This window comes from Chiloscyllium punctatum, chromosome 29, assembly GCF_047496795.1.
Source record: "Chiloscyllium punctatum isolate Juve2018m chromosome 29, sChiPun1.3, whole genome shotgun sequence".
Lineage (NCBI taxonomy): Eukaryota > Metazoa > Chordata > Chondrichthyes > Orectolobiformes > Hemiscylliidae > Chiloscyllium > Chiloscyllium punctatum.
In genome coordinates, this window is record NC_092767.1 from 34,828,584 (window position 1) to 34,853,038 (window position 24,455).

A 24,455-nucleotide genomic window follows, 5' to 3' on the forward strand; every position below is an offset into this window, starting at 1 on the left:
CTCCAGTAATGCAATGCCCACTCGTGCAGTGTTCCAGTAATGCAGTGTCCACACGTGCAGTGTTGAGATTATTGGTGGATGTGTCCCTGTGAGACTGGGCACAAGTAACCCCATCGACCTGTGGCCAACCACTTCAACTCCCCCTCCCACGCCACAATGACACTTCCTGCACCACCAAATCCAAGTTATCTGACGACTGGAGGAAGAACACCTCATCTTCTGCCTTGGGACCCTCAACCACATGGCATCAACATTGACATCACTAGTTTCCAAATCTCTCCTCTCCCCCCACCTCATCCCAGATCCAACCCTCCAAGTCGGCTCTCCCCTCTTGACCTGTCCATCTTCCTTCCTAACTATATGTTCGACCTTCCCCACCGACCAATCACAATTACCCCCCCAGCTGGATTTACTGAGCACCTTCCCAGCTACCTTCCCCAAAAGCCCCACCCTCACTCTATTTATCTCTCAACCCCCTTACTCCTCCACATTTGTGATGAAGGGCTTATACCTGAAATATCGGTTCTCCTGCTCCTCGGATGCTGCCTAACCTGCCGTGCTTTTCCAGCACCACACATTTTGACTCTTACAGTGACTAATGTTACAGTGCTAAGTTTCACAGTGCCCAGTGTTACAGTGGATAGTATTAAGGTATCCAATCTCCACAGTGCCCAACACTATAGTGCCCAGCCTCACACTGTCTCGTGTTACAGTGGCCATGTTACAGTATGCAGTCTCACTGTGCCTGGCCTCCACAGCAGCCAGTGTTATAGTATACAGTCTCACAGTGCCTAGTTTCACAGTGCCCAGTCTCTCAGTGTTTCCGATGTCTCACCCACCACCCCTACCACCATCACCGAGGTTTACTCTGTCCCAACCTCTAACCCAGCCCCAGTTTTACCAAGTGTCCTGTTTCGGAGATATTCCTCCATGCACTGTACTGCCGTGTTGTCCATGTTGAGGTCAAACCTATTTGCAAAGAAACATCTCTGACGGACCACCCAATGTAGATCTCCTACCCCATATACACAAACCAAGTGGCGATACCTTCCCGTGCAGGGAGGGTATAGGGCACCCCTCGCAATGTCACCAGCCTCAAAGGACCACTTTACTGCCCGGCCAAGTGTCCTGGTGGCTGCTTGGGTGTACGGGATGGAGCCTGGTACATTGGGCATTCTGTGCAGGGTAGCCCACACATGCTCGTCTGGGCTGTAGGTGTCCTCCGACCACTTGAGGAAGGCCTGGATCTCGGCACTGTCAAACACATGGCCGACAAACTCTCTGGAGGCCATGAAGTAGGCGCTGCCCACGAAGATGGAGGGGCTGATGTTCGGCTGGTCTTTGAGTTGCGCCGTCAAGACGACTTGGTCGAGGGTATCGTGGTGGTATTGCCAACGTTTCTAAAAGGCAAGCGCAAGAGGGAGTGAGAGAGATGAGAAAGCAGAAATGATAGCTTTTCAACTTCACCTATGGCTTTTTCCCTCCCCAACTCCTCTGCACTCTCCTCGCCCCCAGCTCCAGCAAGATCCATGCACACTCCTTCTCTCAGTTACTCACCTTACAGTGGAGAACAAGGCCATTCAGCCCCTCAGGCCTTTCTCACTCCTATTGCCTAGTGCCAGTCACCTGCCTATTTCCCCATATCCCTGCCTCCCAAACCATCTCCCAATGCTCATTCGCTGAGCAAACATAAAACTCATCCTCAAACTCTCCCAGTGGATCTGGCTCCAAAAATACACTTCAAACTGTGCCCTCTGGTCATAAAGATTGAGAGCACCCGAAAAATAGATCCTTCAGCCCATCGTGTCTGCGCTGGCAAAACAGGCTCCTTGCTACTCCAGTCTCATTTTCCAGCACTGAGAACATTGCCTTTCATGCCTCACCAGTGCAATGGAGACACTTTCCTGTGGTCATCAACTCCTGGAGTGGGACTTGAACACAGAGCTTTTGCCTTAGAGAGAAGGACATGGTGTGCAGGGATATAGATCTTTGAAAGTTGCATTGCAGATAGACAGGGTTGTGAAGTAGGTGTTTGATACCTTTACCTTCATTGGTCAGGGCATTGAGTATAGGAGTTGGGATGTAATGTTGCAGCTGTAACAGAGATGGATAGAGCTCTGAAAGATAGTGGAATCAAGGGTTATGGGGATAAGGCAGGAACAGGATACTGATTGTGGATGATGAGCCATGATCATAATGAATGGTGATACTGGCTCGATGGGCTGAATGGCCTACTCCTGCACCTATTGTCCATAAGTAGGAATATCTTTGACTATCTCTGATATGCCTTTGCCATTACCAAGTGTGATCTATTGTCTGTAGAGGACATTGGTGAGGCCACTTTTAAAATACTGCATACAATTCTGGTCGCCCTTCGAAAGAAAGGATGTTGTTAAACTTGAGAGGGTGCAGAAAAGATTTTCCAGGATGTTGCCAAGATTGGAGTGTTTGAGCTACAGTAAGAGGTTGAATAGGCTGGGGCTATTTTCCCTGGAGGGTCAGACGCTGAGGGGTATCCTTACAGACGTTCATAAAATCAGGAGGAGCATGGATCGATGTTGAAATGATCAGCCGGATGATAGTGCACTTCACACAGCTTCCTTTATCACATACATGCAAGAAGACTCAACCAGCCGGGTTAAAGCCCACCCTTGTCTGGAGAGTCTGAAACAGGAAGCTGCAAACACACTTTTACAGACAAATCAGCATTCCCTTTTCACGAATTACATTTTGATTCCAAGCCTTAGCAACACAACTGATCAATCAGATCCTGATCTAGGTACGTGATGTTTAGCATTAGATCATTGACCTTAAACTTCTACAACACCTGTTGAGTGTTGTTTCGGTCTTCCTGCCTTCTCACTTAACGGGAGCCAGTTTCAGTAAGCTAGCTCGCTTACATACGTGCTTGGCTGCACTTTTCTGTTGCTGATCAGAATTGTTTAGCTGACCTCCTTTTCTGTTCTTGCCCCATTTTGATTCCTTCCAGGTCGGCTGTATAGCCAAAGGTCTTTTCCCAAGGGTGGGGGAGTCCAAAACTAGAAGCATAGGTTTAAGTTGAGAGGGGAAAGACCTGAGGGGTTACTTTTTCATGCAGTGGGTGATGTGTACTTGGAATGAGCTACCAAGAGGTGGTGGATGCGGCTGGTACAATGACAATATTTAAAAGGCATCTAGATGTGGACATGAATAGGAATAGGTTAGAGAGATATGTGCCGAAGGCTGGCAAATAGGACTAGGTCAGATTGGGATGACTGGTCAGCGCAGACAGGTTGAACTGAAGGGTCTGTTCCATACTGTATGATGCTGTAACTCCATACTCTCTGGTTATTGAGGTTTAGAGCACCAAAATAATAAGTTGCCCTTCAGCCCATCGTGTCTGCACTGGTCAAAAAGACCAGCTTCGAACTATTCTCATCCCATTTTGTAGCACTTGGCCCATACCCTTGAGTGTCTCACAAAAGCAATGAAGACACCTTCCTATGGCCATCAGCTCCTGGAGTAGGACTTGAATCCAAAGCTCCTTCCTCAGAGTGAAGGACACCACACATTAGATTCTCTACAGTATGGAAACAGGCCATTTGGCCCAACAAGTCCACACCAATCCTCTGAAGAGCAACCCATCCACACCCATTATCCTACCCAATATTTACCCTTGACTAATGTACCCGAACACTACGGGCAATTTAGCACGACAAATCTACCTGGCCTGCACATTTTTGTGGATTGTGGCAGGAAACCAGAGCACCTGGAGGAAACCCAAGCAGACATGGGGAGAATGTGCAAACTCCACACAGACAGTCGCCCAAGGCTGGAATTGAACCCAGGTCTTTGGCGCTGTGAGGCAACAGTGCTAACCACTGAGCCACCGTGCCACCCCTTTCGCAAGACACAAGACACTTTATTTACATTGTGTCAAAAGATATCTTTTATCCTCGGTCCTTGTGGCATCATGCATGGGAGATATGGATCCTTGGTTACCAAGGGGAGGATAGATGGTATGCAGGAATGTGGATGGTGGAACAGGATCAAAAGGGCCAATGGCCTACTCTTGTTCCTTGTATGTATGGGAGCAGATTTTTTTTTCCAACTTACATCGGAACTTGCCATCATCTCATACAAATGTAGTTTAGGCTTCATTTACGTTTCAATTCCTCAGATCTCCCCACCATGCCTCTAACCCAAAAACTTACATCTGAATTCCATTGCACTTGGACAATCGGTGAACAGTGAAGTGTATTTCCTTGTCTTCATTACCGAGTGCTCATCCTGTACCCATTGAATAAACCTCACCCCAATCTCCTTTGTTCCAATGGGAGCATCGTTGACCTTTCCAACTGTGCCATCCAACTTAAACCCTGGCACCATTCTGCGAAATCTCCTCCCTGTCCTGAGGGCCCTCACATCGTTTTATAGTCACCGGAAATGACCACAACAATCCAACTGGGGCTAAACCAATTCGACATGCAGCATAACTCAACCATTTATTGGCATCAATGCCTCTATTTATGAAGCCTTCTGCTTTTCTACCCTCTTATGGCCTCCCCCATCTTCTAATGTTGATGAATGTTTATCGCCAGATCCCTCTAATCCTGTGCACTCTTTCCGATTGTGCCATTACATTTCTATTACCTCTCCACATCCTTCTCCCAAAACATAGCACCTTACACTCTTCTGTATTCACCACTGACTGGATGCTGTCTGTTCATTGTGGTGACTCTGGACAATTCACATCATCCTCACCATTTGCCAATCCTCCAGGTTTATCATTGCCCCGAATATGGGCATTCTGCCACATACTCCAAGATTGATATCACTGACATATTGAATAAAAGCAGTCGTCTATTTAAGGCTGAGATACGGAAACATTTAACTTACAGGATAGTGAAGTTATGGAATTCTGTACCACAGAAAGCTGTGGAGTTTGAGTCATTGAATATATCCAAGAATGCGATTAACAAATATTTAGTTTTCAAAAGCATCAAAGGCATGGGGAGAAAGCGGTAGTATGGCATTGAGATAGAGAATTAGCCATGATCATATAGTATGGTGGGCCTCATTGAGGGCCAAATCATCTTCTCCTGCTCCGGGTCTTGATGTTTATATGTCCCAGCTGTGTGGATCATTCCCACCTACCAACCTCTCGTCCAAAACAAGATCCATGAATCAGGGCTTGTGTTGTCAATTTTGTTGTCCAGCCATTTTTATCTAGTGCCTAGTGAAACACTTCATTGAATCCAGTTCAGACAATATTCTCTGCATTCAAATTCTCAGCTACTTCATCAATGCATGATGCGAGGTTGGAGACTTACCTTTTGAAAACCTGCACTGACTTCGCTTCATTAATTTGATCTAAGGCAGGTTGGTGCGAATTGCAGCCATAACTACCAGCATGAATGTCAAATGCATGATACAAAGTAAACTAGGATCCATGCGGTGTGAGCCTCGGAGACCCAGGTTCAAGTCGCTTCTGCTCCAGAGTTGTGCGATAACATCTTTGAACAGTTTCATCAGTAAATGTAAGACCATTAACAAGGCAGGATAGGAGTCGGCCATTTGGTCCCTCAAGCCAGCTTCACGAGGATCATGGCTGATTCAACATTCCTCAAGTCCATGTTCTTGCCGTATCCCAGTAACGCTTAATTCCTCAACTGAGCAAGAATCTGAGCCTTAAATATATACAAGGACAGCTCTCTGTGGCTAGGAATTCCAAAGATTCACAACCTTCTCAGAGAGGAAATTCCACCTCATCTCAATCTTAAACTGGTGCCCCTTTATTCTGAGACAATAACCCCCCCCCGGATTTGGACTCTCCCATGAGGAGAACCATCCTTTCAACATTTACCCAGTCAAGCCCCTTAATCCTGTCCATTTCAATGGGGTCACCTCTCATTCTTCTAAACTCCAGTGAGTAGAATCCTGTTTAGCCTTTTGTTTTTAAGACAATCCCTCCATAATGGGGCCATCCCACTGAACATTCTCTTAACTTCCTCAAATGAAACAACATGTTTTCTTAAATATGGTGACCAGAAGTGCTCACAGTACTCCGGATGTGCTCTCACAAGCACCTTGCACAGTTGCAGTAAGACTGCCTGACTTTTATACTCCAACCCCCCTTCAAATAAGGGCAAACATTCCACTTCAGTTCGAAAGAAAGGTCACCAGACTCGAAACATTGACTCTGTTTTCTCTCCATGAATGCTACCCGACCTGCTGAGTCTCTCCAGAAATTTCTGTTTTTGTCCAACATTCCATTAGTCTTCCCAATTACCTGCTGCCCTCGTGTGCAAGCTTTCCACGTTTCATTCACTAGTTCCCCTGAGTCCCTTTGTGTTGCAGCTTTCTGAAGCTTTCTCCATTTAAATAATATTCTATTCTTTTGATTTCCCTTCCAAATGAACAACTTCACATTTTCCCACATTGCACTCCATTTGCCAACATTTTTGCCAACTTAACCGATCAATATCTGACTGTAAAGCACATAAGACAACATTTTTTACTGTAACTCGATTATACATGACAGTAATATATCAGCAAGGTTTGAGAAGGTTTGTAGTTCAGGTTGAGGTTCTAGATGTAGGTTTGCTCGCTGAGTTGGAAGGTTCGCTGAAGATATTGCCTAGTATGGTGACAAAACATCTCAAAATGAACCTTCCAGCTTAACGAGCAAACCTACATCCAGAGTAATATTTCAAGTCAACCTCAGAGTACAACGGGATCTTGATCAGCTGGGATAATAGGCCGAGGAGTGCCAGATGGAGTTTAATGTCGATTAAATGTGAGGTGCTCCATTTTGGAAAGGCAAATCAGGGCAGGAATAATACACTTCATGGAAAAGTCTGGGGAGTGATGATGAAACAAGGGATCGTGGAATGCAGATTCATAGTTTCTTGAAAAAGGAGACGCAGATAGACAGGGTAGTGAAGAAGTCGATTGCTACACTTGCCATTATTGGTCAGTGCGTTGTATGTAGGAGTTGGGAGGTCATGCTGTGGCTGAACAGGACATTGGTTTGGCAATTTCTGGAATACAGCATGCAATTCTGGTCTCCCTGCTATAGGAAGGATGTTGTGAAACTTGAAAAGGTTCAGAAAAGATTTACAAGATGTTGCCAGAGCTGAATGTGGAAATGCAGGAGATTGGTACTAGATGTAGAATAATTACAGACACGATGGACTGAATGACATCCTTCCGCAAGAATTCTTTAATTCTGTGACTGGCGCAGAGGAAGATTAACTTCAAGGTTCATGTTATCAGGAGGGACACCAAAGCCCTTAGCTGAGTGGTCAGAAAACTCCTTACTCTTTATTTGAACTAAGGCATAACCTGTCTCCACCAATATCATAGCATAAGTCAGCCATTCGTCCCTTCAAGTCTGCTCCACCATTCAAGAAGATCACTGCTCTTCTGGTTGCAATTTCAATTCCATATTTCTATCGTTTGCCCCGGGTCCTTATCTTTTTTTTAAAAAAAGGTCACCTTGCTCATCCTTTCATAACTTCATCAACTCAGCCTTCACAACTTCGTACAGAAAAGATTTACACAGTGCAACAGCCCTCTCAGGGGAAAATAATTCTGCAAGGCATTGGTGAGGCCACTTTTGGAGTATTGGATAAATTTGTGATCGCCCTGCTGTTAGAAGGGTGTTGTTAAACTGCAAAGGATGCAGAATAGATTTACAAAGATGTTGCCAGGACTGCAGTTATAAGGAGAGGCTAGATAGGCTAGGACTTTTCTCACTGGAGTATTGGAGGGTGAAGGGTGACCATATTGAAGTTTATAAAATTGTGGGGGAAATCAATAAAAGTGAATAGCCCCAGGATGGGGGAGTCCAAACCCAGAGGGCATAGGTTTAAGGTGAGACCTGAGGGTGGTGCAAATACGGAGCAAGTTGCCAAAAAGAATTGTTGTAGTGGGTACAACCACAAGATTTAACAGACGACATAAATAGGACAGGTTTAGAGGGATATGGACCAAATACAGGATAAGGGGACTAGTTCCAATTAGGATACCTGGTTGGCATGGATGAGTTGGATGAAAGGGTATGTTTTGGTGCTGTAGGACTCTGACGATATCTTATTCTACAGAACACCTTGTCAAACCTACAAGAGAAAGCAATGTCCCAGCAACCACCTTACCATGTCCCCTCAGAGAAACTTATACATTTCAAAACGATCTCTCAGATTTCCAAACTTAAATGTGTAAAAGCCAATTTGTTCAACCTTCCTTCATAAGATAAACCCTTCATCCCTGGGAAAAAGGCAGGTGAAACTTGCTGTCAATGTAATTATTTTATGTTTTAAATGAGAGAAAAATGTACAGTCTAATTCTGATGTGGTCTCATCAAGGCCTTGTATGGCACTCTCTCCACCCCTCTGGCCTGGAAACGGACTCTACATTTTGAAGAAAAATGTCTGTGCTAATGGACCTGGACGAGAAAGGACTCTGTTTGTTGGTAATTAACTATCATATGGTTTGTTGGGCTTATCACCTGCACTGTCTTGCATGTCCCTGGGTCTGGCAGGTCTTACTGTGAGCTGGGAGGCTCGTGGGCCGTCCTGAAAGCTGTCACCCTGAGAGCCGGAGGGTGGGTAGGCCATCCTGCAAACCTGAAGGTTGGTAGGCTGTCCCGAAAGCCGGAGGGTGGGTAGGCCACCCTGATGACAGTCTCCCCGAGAGCTAGATGGTGGGTAGACCGTTCTGAGCACTATTGTCCCGAAAAGGGGTAATCGGGACGGGCTGTCCTAGAGGTGGTCGAAAGCTGTGTCAGAGCAGCCGAGAGCCAGAAAGCGCGTAGGGGCGGGCTGAGATCCAGAAGGCTTGTGGGCTGCCCTGCACGCTGTCGTCCAAGGGAAGGGGGGGGGCTGTCCTAGAGGTGGCCGAAAGGTGTGCCAGGATAGCCCACTGGCCAGATGGCCCATCGGGGTGGGTGAGAGCCCAATGGTACGTAGGGGCAGACCAAGAGCTAGAAGGTGGGTAGCCGTCCTCAGCGCTGTCACCCCAGGTGGGTACTGGGGCGGGCAGTCCTAGAGGTGGTTGAAAGGTGTGTCAGGGTGGACCGAGAGCCGGAAGGTGTGTAGGGGCAGGCTGCCTGAGAGTGGTCGGAAGTTGGGAGGGATGGGGGCTTGCTGGGTCTGTATTATCTGCACTTTTTAACATAACAGGATTGTCTTATGCATAAATGTCATTGTTGCTGTCTTTTCATATTTGAAACTGGGATTTGTGGTTTGTCCTCAATTCCATGTAAACTGGTTGAACGGTAAGGTTTGGGGCCTAGCTTTGCTGCTCCTCTCCCTTGTAAATTTGCTGATGTATGCAGCTGTAAATGTTAACTGTTGTGCAGTAACCTCTTTTTTGTACTTGTTTAATAAAATAAATAGGGGAATGCTCCTCTCCCTTGTAAAATTTCTATCTCTTGTATACAGTTGTAAATGTTAACTGTTTTTGTAAATTGTTTTGTAACTGTTTAATAAAATTTATAAACAGGAGATTCAGAGGTCTTCTTGATTTCGGGGACTGACTCTGTGCTGGCTGGGTCACAGTCAGTGTGTTACTGTTGGTTTCTGCTTGGTTTTTGTATGGGGGAAACCTGATTACTGAACTGGCTGAATTATTTAGCCAGTTTGTTAACTGGCATTCCTTTAGGGAGGACTGATTGTTAAACTCCTGATGCACATACTGTGTTTCAGGTGTAACTAAGTTCTCATTAGGGGATTGTTGTTTCACTGACTGGTTATAGTCCGTGTGTTACTCTTTTCTTCACTTTTGAGAAAAGGATAATGTTAATTTTGTGGTAGGGCTTAGTCCTTGTACTCCAGTTTTCTTTGTTTTTTGTATGTGTCCTCATTGTTTGGACTGAACCCTTGTGGAAGACATACATTTTACCAGAGGACCTGTTCCTATGGGGAGGCCCAGCCCTGAGCCTGGGCTTCTGAAGATTGAACACATGTGTGCGTGCTGGAAGGTGAGCACTTGCTGTATCCTGGAGTTTGGGAGAAGACCTTCCCTTCAGGAGTGGACCAAAACCCCTGTGAGTTAACCACCTTTACAATGTACTGTGTTCCTGTGAGTGGGCCTGGCTCTCCAAGGATGTGCCAGGACTCCATGGAGACTGAACACCTGTGTGCTGTGGGGTGTGCATTTGCTGCCTTTGGGAGTGGACTCTGCCCTTGGTTGTAGACCTTGTTTTTAGCAGTGGACTCTATTTCTGACAACACATGTTGTAAACTGGAGTGGACTCTGTTCCTGAGAACTCTATTTTTTTGAAGACTCTATATTTAGTCTCTGTGTACCAGAAAGGACTCCATTTTTTCACAATTAACTCTATTGTGTTTCTTGTTGGGCTTATCACCTGCACTGTCTTGTGTGTCCCTGGGTCTGGCAGGCCTTACTGTGAGCTGGGACGTTCATGGGTCGTCCTGAAAGCTGTCACCCCGAGAACCAGAGGGTGGGTAGGCCACCCTGATGCCAGTTGCCCCGAGAGCCAGTAGATGGGGAGGCCATTCTGAGCGCAGTCGTCCTGAGAAGGGGTAATCTGGATGGGCTGTCCTACAGGTGGTCAGAAGATGTCTCAGAGCAGCCAAGAGCCAGAAGGCGCATAGGGACAGGCTGAGATCCGGAAGGCTTGTGGGCTACCCTGCACGCTGTCGTCCCAGGGAAGGGGATGGGCTGTCCTAGAGGTGATGGAAGGTGTGTCGGGGTAGTCCACTGGCCGGACGGTGCATTGGGGTGATGAGAGCCCAATGGTAAGTAGGGGCAGACAGAGAGCCAAAAGCAGTCCTCAGCGCTGCCGCCCCGGGCGGGTAACGGGGCAGGCTGTCCTAGAGGTGGTCGAAAGGTGTGTCATGGCAGATCGAGAGCCGGAAGGTATATAGGGGCGGGCTGCCTTAGAGCGGCCGGAAGGTGGGAGGGATTGGGGTGGGTGGGGTGGGAAGACTTGCTGTTTTTTTGGGGGTCTGTATTGTATGCACTGTTTCTTACACAAGTGGACTGTCTTATATGTATGAATGTCATTGTTACTGTTTGTAATGATTGAAACTGGGGTTTGAGGTTTGTCTTCATTTCCCTGAAAACCGGTTGAATGTCAGGGTTTGGGGCTTGGCTTTGTCATTCCCCTCCCTTGTAAAATTGCTGTTTCTCTGTATACAGCTGTAAATGTAATTGTTTGTATAAACTGTGAATTGTTTAATAAAATATAAATAAACAGGACTATCTGTTTCCTTTCTTCCTGGTGATGGAATATAAATTGTGAGGAGCAATTATTAATGTTGTCTGCGAAAATCACAAAGCTGAATCATGAAAGAGGAAGGGGAGTGTAGGTTAAGCTGGATATACTTGTACAAACAGTTATAAGCATCTGTTTCCCGCTTCTGCAAAAACAAAAACCACAATCAAGAGGTCATAAGGCTCAGTGTGGATGAAGAATGAGAGGAAATGTTGCTTTAGCAAGCAAGGAAGCAGATGGCACTGAAGGAAGATATACGCTAACAGTAGACTACAGAGGGATGTGGTGAAATGGCGAAGCAAAACCTGTACTGTTACGCACAAGGCCAGATAAGGCAAGAGATAAACAAGAGGAATGGGCGCTGGGTTTAGAGTAGTGGGAGGAGGGAAAGGGAAATGAATTGTATCAAGGTTTTGTACTGTGTGCCTACCTTGTAGACATCACTCTTGCAAGAGTATATCAGATGATACTGCTGCTGCAGATCTTGTCTTGGACTGAAATTATTGAAGTGAGTGAGTTCTATTTCCCACATAAATTAAGATTCACACACTTGTCAGATGCAGTGAAAAACACCTACACACTTGACATGGGTACGAGGGAAAAATAAGCATGACTGCTGTCGGGTGGAAGTGGAAGAAAAATAAACAGGCATGTCAAGGGATCTGCTCACTGAGAGCTGGCTCGAGGGGAGCTGGATCAGCATATGAAGGACTCTTCAATCCTCTTGAGGAGACTGACTTCAAAACAGCCTCAGTGTGTCTTATGTGCTGCTGTTGGTGTCTTCCTACTGAGGAGGAGTTTATTTTTAATTTTTTTTCATGGTTTGTTGTGATTGTTTTCTGGGGTTTCTTTCTGCTTATTTCTGTTAATTTGAAGCTGTGCTCAGCTGCACAGGCAGCTACTACCACCACTGCTGCTACAGTCTGGGCCTGCTCCTCCGACTGAAGCCTGGACCGCGCCTGCACCCCTGCTGCTGCTGCCTGGGCCTACCTACACCTGGGGACGACTTCGACTGCTACTCCTGAGGCTGCTTCTGAAAAAAAATAAACAAGACGATCAGATGTTCTGTTCACTCTGAGCTGGCTCTGAGGAAGCTGCATCCGTGTCAAGGACTCCATGTGTAAACAAAATGGTGAGTTGGTGACTGGACAATGGTCTCTGGGAAGTTATTCTTGATGTCGGGGTTTCCTGCTCCTCGGATGCTGCCTGACCTGCTATGCTCTTCCAACACTGTTCTAACCTTGACTGTAATCTCCAGCATCTGCAGTACCCACTAACAGTCATAGAGATGTACAGCATGGAAACAGATCCTTCAGTCTGACCAGATATCCTGACCCAATCCAGTTCCACCTGCCAGCACCCGGCCCATATCCCTCCAAACCCTTCCTCTTCATATACCCATCCAAATGCCTCTTAAATGTTGCAATTGTACCAGCCTCCACCACATCCTCTGGCAGCTCATTCCAAACGCGTACCACACTCTCCATGAAAATGTTGCCCCTCAGGTCTCTTTTATATCTTTTCCCTCTCACCCGAAACCTATGTCCTCTCGTTCTGTACTCCCCGACCCCAGGGAAAAGACTTTGTCTATTTATCCTATCCATGCCCCTCATAATTTTGTAAACGTCTATAAGGTTACCCCTCAGCCTCCAACATTCCAGGGAAAACCACCTCAGCCTGTTCCACCTCTCCCTATAGCTCAAATCCTCGAACCCTGGCAATATCCTTGTAAATCATTTTGGAATCCTTTCAAGTTTCACAACATCTTTCCAATAGGAAAGAGACCAGAATTGCACGCAATATTACAACAGTGGCCTTACCAATGTCCTGTACAGCCGCAACATGACCTCCCAACTCCTGTACTCCATATTCTGATCAATAAAGGAGCGTATACCAAACATTGCCTTCACTTACCTATCTACCTGTGACTCTGCTTTCAAGGAGCTATGAACCTGCACTCCAAGGTCTCTGTTCAGCAACACTCCCAAGGACCTTACCATTAAGTGTATACGTCCTGCTAAGATTTGCTTTCCCAAAATGCAGCACCTCGCATTTATCTGAATTAAACTCCATCTGCCACTTCTCAGCCCATTGGCCCATCTGGTCCAGATCCTGTTGTAATCTGAGGTAACCCTCTTTGCTGTCCACTACACCTTCAATTTTGGTGTCAACTGCAAACTTACTAACTGTACCTCTTACGCTCGCATCCAAATCATTTATGTAAATGACAAAAAGTAGAGGGCCCAGCACCGATTCTTATGGCACTCCACTGGTCACAGGTCTCCAGTCTGAAAAACAATCCTCCATCACCACCCTCTGTCTTCTACCTTTTGAGCCAGTTCTGTTTCCAAAAGGCTAGTTCTCCCTATATTCCATGAGATCCAACCTTGCTAATCAGTCTCCCATGGGGAACCTTGTTGAATACCTCACTGAAATCCATGTAGATCACATTTACCGCTCTGCCCTCATCAATCCTCTTTATTACTTCAAAAAACTCAATCAAGTTTGTGAGACTATTTCACTATCAACCTAAGAATAATCCTTTCCATGCTCTGAACCAAACTTACATTCTTTTTTGTTCACTCTTATCTCTTCAGGGGTTGCCATAAGCACCCACATAGGCCCCAACTATGCCTGCCTCTTCATCCATCAGCACCATTCCCCACCTTTTCCTCCACTACATTGATGACTGGATTGGCACTACCTCGTATTTGCATGAGGTGGTTGAAAAGTTCATTAATTCTAATTCTACCATCACCTTCCAACCTGACCTCAAATTCACCCGGACAATCTCGGACACCTTTAGATTAGCTTACCTACAGTGTAGAAACAGGCCCTTCGGCCCAACAAGTCTACACTGACCCTCCGAAGAGTAACCCACCCAGACCTATTTCCCTCTGACTATTGTACCTAACACTATGGGCAATTTAGCATGGCCAATTCACCTGACCTGCACATCTTTGGACTGTGGGAGGAAACCGGAGCACTCGGAGGAAACCCACGCAGACACGGGGAGAATGTGCAAACTCCACACAGACAGTCATCCAAGGCTGGAATCGAACCTGGGACCCTGGTGCTGTGAGGCAGCAGTGCTTACCACTGAGCCACCTCCTTCCCCTTCCTGGACCTCTCCATCTCCATCTCTGGCAACCGACTAACCGCAGACATCTACGACGAACCCACCAACTCCCACAGCTACCTGGAATACACCTCCTCCCACCCTACCCCTGTAAAAACACTATCCCTTATTCCCAATTTCTCTGCCTCTGCTGCATCTGTTCCCAGGAGGACCAATTCCACCACAGAACATCCCAGATGGTGTCCTACCTCCAAAAACTACAATTTCCTCTCCCACATGGTTGACAATGCCCTCCAGTGCATCTGCTCCATTTTCTGTACCTTCACCCTTGAACCACACCCCTCCCAACGCAACAGGGACAGAACCCCTTGGTCCTCACCTTCTACCCCACCAACATCCGGATACATTGCATTATCCTCCACCACTTCTGCCACTTACAAACAGACTGCACCATTAGGGACATATTTCCCTCTGCAGTCCATCTGCATTTCAGAGACTATTCCCTCTGCAACTGCCTTGTCAGATCCACACCCCTCAACAACCCACCTTCCCTGGCCTCTGAAAAGTGCAAAACCTGCACCCACACCTCCCCCCCTCACCTCCGTCCAAGGCTCCAAAGGATCCTTCCACATCTGACAAATATACTTGTACCTCCACCAATGTCATCTACTGCATCATTGCACCCAATGTGGTGTCCTCTACATCGGGGAGACAGAACTCTTACATGCGGATTGTTTCAGAGAACATCTCTGGGACACCCACACCAACCAACCCCACCACCCCGTGGCGGAACACTAACTCCCCCTCCCACCAAGGGAATGCAGGTCCTGATGCCTGGATATTCCACCTTGGAACCCTGATCCGTCTGGTTGCAATGTTGATTTCACTAGTTTCATCATTTCCCCACCCCACCTTATCACAGTCCCAAGCCTCCAACTTAGCACCACCCTCCTGACTGGGCCATCTTCCTTCCCACCTGTCCACTTGACCTTCCACAACCCCCCCCCACCCCACCCCCCACCCCACCGATACCTTCATCTATCACATTCCCAGCTACCTTCCACCCCCAGCCCCACACCCATCCCACTTATCTCTCGGCCCCCTGGTCCACAAACCTCATTCCTGATGAAGGGCTTATGTCCGAAACATTGATTCTTCAGATGCTGCCTGACCCGCTGTGCTTTTCCAGTGCCACACTCTTGACTCTGATCTCCAGTATCTGTAGTCCTCACTTTCTCCTACACTCTTAACCTACCTACATTCCTGTATACTCTTGTAATCAGTCTATATCCCTCCTTATCCCAGGCTCAGCCTCCTCTTTCTACCCCATCCCTTTCACCTGACCATGTTCCCTTCCACCCATCTGCTCCACCCTACCCACTGTCCAATCACAGCCACCTTCTCCCTGCATCCACCAATCGCCATCCCACCTACCTTTCCCCAGCCCCACAACCCCATTCTGCAGCCCCTTCCTCGCCCCGGGTTCTGATGCAAGTTTCCGACCTGAAACGTCAATTGCCCTTCTATTCTGTTTGCAGCTCAACTCTCCAACTCCTCCTATATTCCTTTGTACATTCTGAACCTCCCTCCATGCAATTGAACTGTTCTAACAACCCTGTCTCTCTTTGTTACAGAGGGAGAGAGAGGAGTTACTGACGGAGAGGGATAAGTTAGTGGAGGAGAGGGATTTCAAAAGGGAGAGGGGTTATAGAGGGAGGGGGGTTACAAAGGGGTTACCCTTCCGTAACCCCTTTGTAACAGGCAGGAGTGAAGAACTGGAGGGGGGAGAGAGAGGGAGGGAGGATGGAAAACACTTGGATGGAGAGAGGCCCAGCAGACAGGAAGGCGGTTACCTTTTTGAACCCTGGTGCAGGATCTGACTCAATCACGTTGAAGCCGTTCAGAGCTCTGAGGCTGCGGACTATCTCCCGGTTGGTCTTCAGGGGGAAGTCTTGGCCACACACGTCGATGAAGTACCTCCAGGGGACAGGGCTCTCCAGCAGCTCCTTCATGCAGTTGAGATCTGCCTGAACTCTGCTCCAGCCAGCATAGGTGACCCACTCCAGCTTGGCTGCGACAAAGACATTGTGGATACACGACGCGATGGCCCGAACGGCCGCATGAAATTGACTCGGGGATTTGCGGTCCACGTGGATACAGTAGACATTCTGTGGGGTGTAAATGCTCCGTAGAAGCCTCTCGAACATCTCAATGCTCTGGTGGATGACCATGGAGTAAGCCAAGGGGAAGTCTTCCTCCTCAGGGCTCAGGGGGACAGTGATATACTTGCGGGCCCTCACAAACGATCTGCAATTTCGGGTCATGTTCAGATAATCTCCCTCAGTGATGGCTTGGTGCTTGAGGGAGACAGTAATGGAGTTGAGGAGGGCTCTTTCCACCTCCTGCCTGTCCCCCTGGATGATCTGCCAGCAGGTGGAGTTCTCCTCGTCCAGGAGGAGGGGTTCCTGCATTGGACTGGCGCCTGGTTTCACCAGCCTGAGGGTCAGCCGGCCCCCTCCTCTCTGGAGCAGCAGCCATTGGCACAACAAGACCACACTGAGCACACACAGCGCTGATCTGAGGCACGACCAGTGGGCACAACGCTGGCTCAGCTTGGGCACAGCGCTTTCCAGAGGGCAGTGTCCCCAGCCTACAGGCGATAGGCAAATGCAGAATGGATGCTCTCTGTGCTGGGCAGCACTGCCTCCACAAGGCTATGGGGAAGGAGTGACTGCAATTTGCTGGAGAGGTCGCCCCAGCCAGTCCCCTCTCCTTGTTAGACTCTTGTCTTTCCTATTCCCCAAGATTCAACGAATGACTCCGACTTTCACTCCCACTCTCCCTGGAACTGCTCTCCCTCTGGAATTCCTCTCCCACTTTAACACCTCTCCCTCTCTCCGTTAGCCCTTTGTAATCCCTTTCCCTCTATAACTCCTCTCCCTTTGTAATCCCTCTCCTCCACTAACTCATCCCTCTCCCTCAGTAACTCCTCTCGCTCCCTCTGTATCTCCTCTCTCCCTCTGTAACTCCTCTATCTCTTTCCTCTCTCTCTGTAACTCCTCTCTCACACACACACACATTAACTCCTCTCTCTCTTTCTCTGTCCCTCAGTAACTCCCCTCCTCCCTCTCTCGGTAACTCCTCTCTCTCACACACACACAGTAACTCCTCCCTCTCTGTCCCTCAGTAACTCCTCTCTCCCTCTCTCGGTAACTCCTCTCCCTCTCTCTGTCTCTCTCAGTAACTCCTCCCACCCTCCTCTGGATGACACCCAGCCAATGTTCCGTTGTTTCTCTCTCGGAGTCCGGGCTCCCCTCGCTCCCGATTGCCTGCCTGGCTACAGGCGTTTCCTTCCCCGGTCTCTGCTTCTCTCCGGCCGTTCCTGGACTGGTGTCGCCCGGATGGAGTAAACGAGAGGATCGCGATGGTGTACAGTCTGGATCGGAGAACCTACAACCAGAGAGAACACAGAGCCAGCCAAGTCCAATAACCCACGCCCCAGCCTGGGCTGAGATGCTCTTTCAGGAAGGAACCTGTGGGAGGGGTAACCCTTGGATGAAGAGAGGACCAGGAGACGGGAAGGACCTGTTTGTACTGTGACTCTTAACTGCCCTCTGGGCTATTCGGGATGGCCAATAAACACTGGCCTGGCCAATGGTGCCACCATCCCATGAATTTATTTGAAGAAAAAGTGACAATAGTAAGTCAAATTAAATCAAACTTCACCACCCGTCATCTCTCTCTCTCTCTCTCTCTCTCTTTCTCTGATGCGAAATTGGAATTATGGTGATTTGACCGTTCATAATAAAGCTGTGAATCTGAGCACAGCAAGTTGATATGGATCCAAAAAAAAATCCCCTGGCCGAGAGTGGCTCAGAGGTTAGCATTGCTGGAGCACAGTGCCAGGAACCAGAGTTTGATTCCAGCCTTGGGTGGCTGTGTGGAGTTTTGCATGTTGTCTGCTTGGGTACCCTTCGGGTGCTCTGATTTCAAAAATGTTCAGGTTAGGTGGATTGGCCATGCTGAATTGCCCATAATGTCCGGGGATGTGCAGGCTCGGTGGGTTACCATAGCCACACACACACACACACACTCCTGCAGGTTAAGCAATGCTCAATCTAATGCAACATCCTGGTGGTTCTCCTTTGCACCCCCTCCAGTACAATCACATCCTTCCTATCATGCGGTGACCAGAACTGCACACAGTATTCCAGCTGTGGTCTCACCAAAATCCTGTAAAGCTCCAACATGACACCTCCCTGCTCATGTATTCAGTGGCTTTGATCCTTCTTAATTCCCTTACCTGCCTATCCTGCTGCCTTCACGGATGGCTGGAACACACAAACCAGGATCCGTCTAATCTTCTGTGCTTGCCAGGGTCCTCCTATTTAACATGTACTCCCTTGCCATGTTAGTCCTCCAGAAATGCATGTCACAGAAATTTGGGCATTCAGTAGCACAGAATAGAGAAAAAAAAACGACTGGCATCAAGAGATGGCATCTTTTAAACATTGTAACTGTGCCCACATACATTACTTCATCTGGAAGTTCATTCCATCACAAACCACTCTAGGGAAAAAAGAGTCGCTCCTCAATTTTTAAATCTTTTTCCTCTGACCTTCCAAACATGGCCCTGAGTCTGAACTCCCCCACACTAGGGAAAAGACCCTTGTCATTCACCTTATCAATCACTGTCATGATTTTATAAACCTCAGCAAGGTCACCCCTCAATTTCCTATGCTGCAGTGAAAAACACATACAGTTCTGATGTGGATCCTTCAGAGAGGGGACAAAAAATGTTTACCAGGACGTTGCCTGGATTGGGGGATCTTACATGTGAAGAAAGATTGGATAGACTGGGTTTGTGTTCACTGGAATGCAGGAGGTTGAGGGGTGACCTTATAGAAGTTTATAAGATTGTGAATGGCATGGATAGGGTGGAAAGTATGAGGCCTTTGCTCTGGGTGGAAGAGTCAGTTACTTGGGGACACAGGTTCAAGGTGGAGGGGTCAGGGGGGTGTTTAAAAGAGATATGTGAGGCATGTTTATCATGGGGAAAGGGTGGTGAGTTCATGGAACACACTGCCAGAACAGACAATGGAAGCAGACACAATTGGAGTTTTCAAGAAGCATCCAGCAGCAGGCATGAATAGGAAGGGAACAGGGGAATACGGATCCTGTAAGTGAAGACAGTTTTAATATGGAAGGCAAAATGTGTCAGTGCAGGCTTGGAGGGTTGAAGGGCCTGTTCCTGTGCTGTAATGTTCTTTGTAAAATGTCCCCAGCCTCTCCAGTCTATTTTTATATCTCAAACCCTGCACTCCTGGCATCATCCTGGTCAATCTTTTCTGAACCGTCTCCATTTTAATAATATCCTTCCTACAGCAGCGTGAGCAGAACAGGACACAGTCTTCCAGAACTGGTCTTACCAACTTCCTGTCCAACCTCAGCACACCATCCCAACTCCAATATTCAGAGAGCTGAACAATGAAGGTCATCACACTCCAGCAGGTATTGTTTCACCCTGACTCCCCTTGTAACTGTCCACATCTCGCTGGAACACTGATGTGAAACATCTTGGCTCTTTGACTGATTCAACCAAGTCTCATTTCCTACTGTTCTTGTGTATCCCTCAGAACAGGAATGTAATGTGCATTCCCATGGAACATCACAACGACATACTTGTTTGTGGATTCACATGAGGTGGGCATCGCTGGCTGGGACAGCCTTGTTACCCATCCCCCGAATCTCTCCGGCATAAATGATAAGGAACTGTCCTCTTTAACTCCACTGTCCTTGTGTTTTAAGAACCCTGACCACCAATGCAAAGTCACATGGGAGAGAGTTCCAGGATTCTGTCCCAGAAAAACTGAAGGAAGGATGATTATTTTCAAAGTTGGGATTAAGGGTGAAGTGGAGAGTAACTGCAGAAGGAGTAGTGTTGCATCATATTGCTGGCTTTGTCTTCAAGGTGATATTGATGTTGGGTTTACAAGGTGCTGTTGAGGGACCCTTCCTGAATTACTCGAGTAAATCTACAACAGGTATAACATTGTTTCCTGGAAAAAATGGACAGGCTTCATCAGAGAAGGAAAATGCAAATTGCTCAAAGTCTTATGAGATGATAACATGGAGGGCCCAAGCAGCTGAAGGCTGGTGGAGTGATGGAATCAGGGGATGGTCAAGAGGCTGGAATCGCAGGAGGGCTGACATCATGGAGTGATAATGAGCATTGATGTTACAGCTAAGACAGGGTTATTGGGACTGGAGGAGGTTTCAGGATAGGGTGGGGTGTAGGGGGCGGAGGGGGTTCTGGAGATAGGGAAGGTGTCAGGGCTGGATGAGGTTACAGAGATAGGGAGGAGTGAACTGGGTGGAGGGGGTTATAGAGATGTACAACACAGAAACAGACCCATCGATCCAACTTGTCCATGCCGACCAGTTCTCCTAACCTAATCTTGACTCAATTGCCTGCACTTGGCCCATATCCCTCTGCACCTTTCCTCATCAAATACCAATCCTGATGCCCTTTAAATGCTGTAATTGTAACAGCCTCCACCACTTCCTCTGGCAGCTCATTCCATACACACACCACTCCTCAGCCCATTGGCCCATCTCATCAAGGTCCTGTTGTACTCTGAGGTAACCTTCTTTGCCATCCACTACACCTCTAGTTTTGGTGTCATCTGCAAACTTATGAACTGTATCCCCTAGGTTCACATCCAAATCATTATATAAATGATGAAAAGCAGTGGACCCAGCACCGATCCTTGTGGCACACCACTGTCGCAGGCCTCGAGTCTGAAAAGCAACTCTCCACCACCGCCCTCTGTCTTTTACCTCAAAGTCAGTTCAGTATCCAAATGGCTAGTTCTGCTTGTACTCCATGAGATCTAACCTTGCTAACCAGTCTACCATGGGGATCCTTGTCGAACACCTTACTGAAGTCCACATAGATTGCGTCTACTGCTCTGCCCTCATCAATCCTCTTTGTTACTTCTCTGAACAAACTCAGTCAAGTTAGTGAGACATGAATTCCCACACACAAAGTCATGTTGACTATTCCTAATCAGTCCTTGCCTTTCCAAATACATGTAAGTCCTGTCCGTCAGGATTCCCTCTAACAACTTGCCCGCCACCAATGTCAGGCTTACCGGTTTATAGCTTCTCTCAGCTTTAAAGCCTCACCTTTTCATTCTGAGGCTATGTCCTCTGGTTCTAGTCTCTCCTACTCGTGGAAACACCTTTCCATATCCAGTCTACCACGGGGTCTCAGTATTCTGTAAGTTTCAATCAGATCTCCCTCAATCTTCTGAACTCCATTGAGTCCAGACCCAGAGTCCTCAGCCACTCCTCATGTGACAAACCTTTCATTCCTGGGATCATTCTTATAAAATGCCTCAGGAATGCTCTTAACTTACTATTGTGAGAGTTGACATTACACTGAATTACATATTTTGACTGCAGGCTATAAAACTACCGAAGTTTAGCAGCAAGCTATGTTAGTGTCCCTTTCTCACTGACTGCTGCTCTCTCCTCAACAGTTTGAAGGGTCTATGATGTGTAGATACTAAACAGTACAAACTGAGTATACACATCTCTCTGTCATGAGAACAACCCATGGTCTACTCAGACTATGTGGACTTTACCTTCACCAAGCATACATTAATATGATTAAGAAAACATTTACTCAACAACAGGAATGGGTTGGATGATTGCAAAAATAACTTGGTCCACATATATTTTGCCCGAACCATGGTTGCTACCATATAACCAAAAACAATTATACATGAGGAAGTCTAAACCCAGTTTATTCATCCTAGACGTGTGTTGCAATTCGATTCTTTCTGTTTGCTTGTCTTTGACAGTGCATTACTCTATAATGTAGGTATGCCTGCGCTCATGTATGTTCACCCTGTTCAATGTCCTTGTGTTTATCTTCATCTTCACTCTCAGAAGATTACTGCTGATCCCCTATTTCCTCCGCCTACAGTCCACACCCTGTTTGTCGACTGCACTTGAGAAAGGCATAGTGCCCCATTTCTGATCGATACTGCAATGCCCCACTGGAGCTTCCAACTCATCTTGAAGTGGTTGAGTTATGATTGTTCAACTATGGCCCTGGTGGAAGCATGGGCAGTGTTGTATTTTAATTTTGCCGTTGCCTCAGGGACGCACTAGCAGCTTGATAACATTCATAGACCCTCATTTCAAGGAGATTGGAGTGTAAGAGTAGGGAATACTTACTGGTGAGACCACAGAGCCATACAACACGGAAACAGACTCTCCGGTCCAACAAAGCTTTGCCAAACATTATCCGAAATTAAACTAGTTCCACCTGCCTGCTCCTGGTCCATAGCCCTCCAACCCTTTCCCACTCATGTACTTATCCAAATGTCTTTTAAACCTTATAATTGTACCCACATCCTCCCTTTTCTCAGGAAGTTCATTCCACATGCATAAAGAAAGTTCCTCATCTTTTAAAATCTCTTTCCTCTCACTTTAAAAATGTGCCCCCTAGTCTTGAAATGCCCACCCTTGGGAAAAGACAACTAGCATTAACTCTATCCATACCCATCATTCTTTTATAAACTTCTATCAGTCTCGAGTAATGTGGGCAGTTTTGGTCCCTTTGTTTGGGGAAATTTCATTGGAGGCAGTTGAGAGAAGGTCTGCTAGGCTAATCCCAAGAGAGCAGGGATTGTCTAAATAGCAAATGCTAAACAGGTTGGGACTCTACTCACTGGAACTTAGAAGAATGATCTAACTGAAAAATATGGGATTCTTAACGGGTTTTAGAGGGAAAATGCTGGGAGGAGATTTCTCGTCATGGGGGAGGCTAGGACCAGAAAGCATGGTCTCAGAATCAAGGGGTGTCAGTTTAAGACTGAAACAAGGAAGAATTTCTTCTCTTTGTGTCTTTGGAAGTCCTTGTCACAGTGGCCCCTTGTGGGGGCAGAGTCCTTGTGTATATTTAAGGCTGAGATGGATAGATTCTTGATCAGTCAGGGAATCAAGGCTTCCAGGGAAAGCACAGGAAGGTGAAAGTGAGGAATGTTGGATCAGTCACGATCCTATTGAATGGTGGAGCAGGATCAAGAGCTTAAGGGCCTACTCCTGTTCCTGTTTCTTATGGCATTATTGTCATGTGGTCATCCTGAGTACTAACCCACTGTTTTGGAAATCATGGTGTCGAATACTACCACAGTTGATGGTGAAATATGAATTCAATAAAATCTGGATTTAAAAACTAGTCTATGATGACCATATAATCACTGTTGATTCTCAGATTACAGGTTTATTAGTGAAATTCCAGATCCATGGCAATTACGTTGGCTCTTAACTGACATCTGAAATAGTCAAGTAAGACACTCAGTTCAAAGGTAATAATGGATGGAAAACAAATGGCAGCCTTACCAAAAAAGCCACATCCCAGGAAAGAATAACAAGAAAAGAAAAACATGTTATGAACCAAATTTAGAGAATTTTTCATTTAATTCCCTGCAACTCTTCTTCTGTGGCCCAAGGCCTTTGGAAGGAGGCAGGATCTCGGGACTTGTCTTCTACATCAACATCACGGCAGCTCCAAGACGGTCTGAAACAATCCTCCAAACTCTGGCATCGATGGTTCCATATAAGTTAAACATTGTTGAAGTGACAAAACCTTTCCACTCTCCAGCTCTGCAGGTTGGTGATAGAGCAGTCTAAAAGCAACATGGGTACAGGCTATGGCACCCTACAGCTGGGGGAAGGTAGTGATGGCAGAGAATCCCACTGCCCAGGTTGCTTGGCTCTCCTTGTTATGGGTGAATGATATAAACAAGTCTAATCTGGAGAAAGAGGCATCAGTGACAGCTTGGATGTATTTGCAGGTCGCCTCAATTGGGAGATGCTGCAAAAGACCCGATGTAAAATATATGTGTGTGTGTAAAATGTATGGGATTTTGAACTAATGACAAATGTGTTTTGTCCTAATTATTTGAAAGCACTCAATAATTATCTAGGTATGTCTTTCTGGAACCTTGACTTAATGGTGGAATGTGCCTCCTGGAATATTAATGGTTATTTGTTATATTGTGCTTGTTTGTAAGAAAAATCATTGACAGATTTTGTTCTGAGCAAGGATTACTGGATCCAAAACATTAACTCCTG

The 24,455-nt window shown here is 46.9% G+C and overlaps 1 protein-coding gene across 1 annotated transcript; it reads right to left on the reverse strand.

The window, feature by feature from the left end:
* Window positions 1-863: 863 nt before the first annotated feature.
* On the reverse strand, window positions 864-20,014 carry LOC140454661 (beta-1,3-galactosyl-O-glycosyl-glycoprotein beta-1,6-N-acetylglucosaminyltransferase 3-like). The gene is made up of 4 exons (XM_072549595.1): window positions 19,986-20,014; window positions 17,558-17,753; window positions 16,157-16,825; window positions 864-1,400 (listed from the first exon to the last, which is right to left on the reverse strand). Exons 1-4 carry the CDS (start codon window positions 20,012-20,014, stop codon window positions 864-866), a joined length of 1,431 nt encoding a protein of 476 aa, XP_072405696.1.
* Between the last annotated feature and the right edge of the window lie 4,441 nt (window positions 20,015-24,455).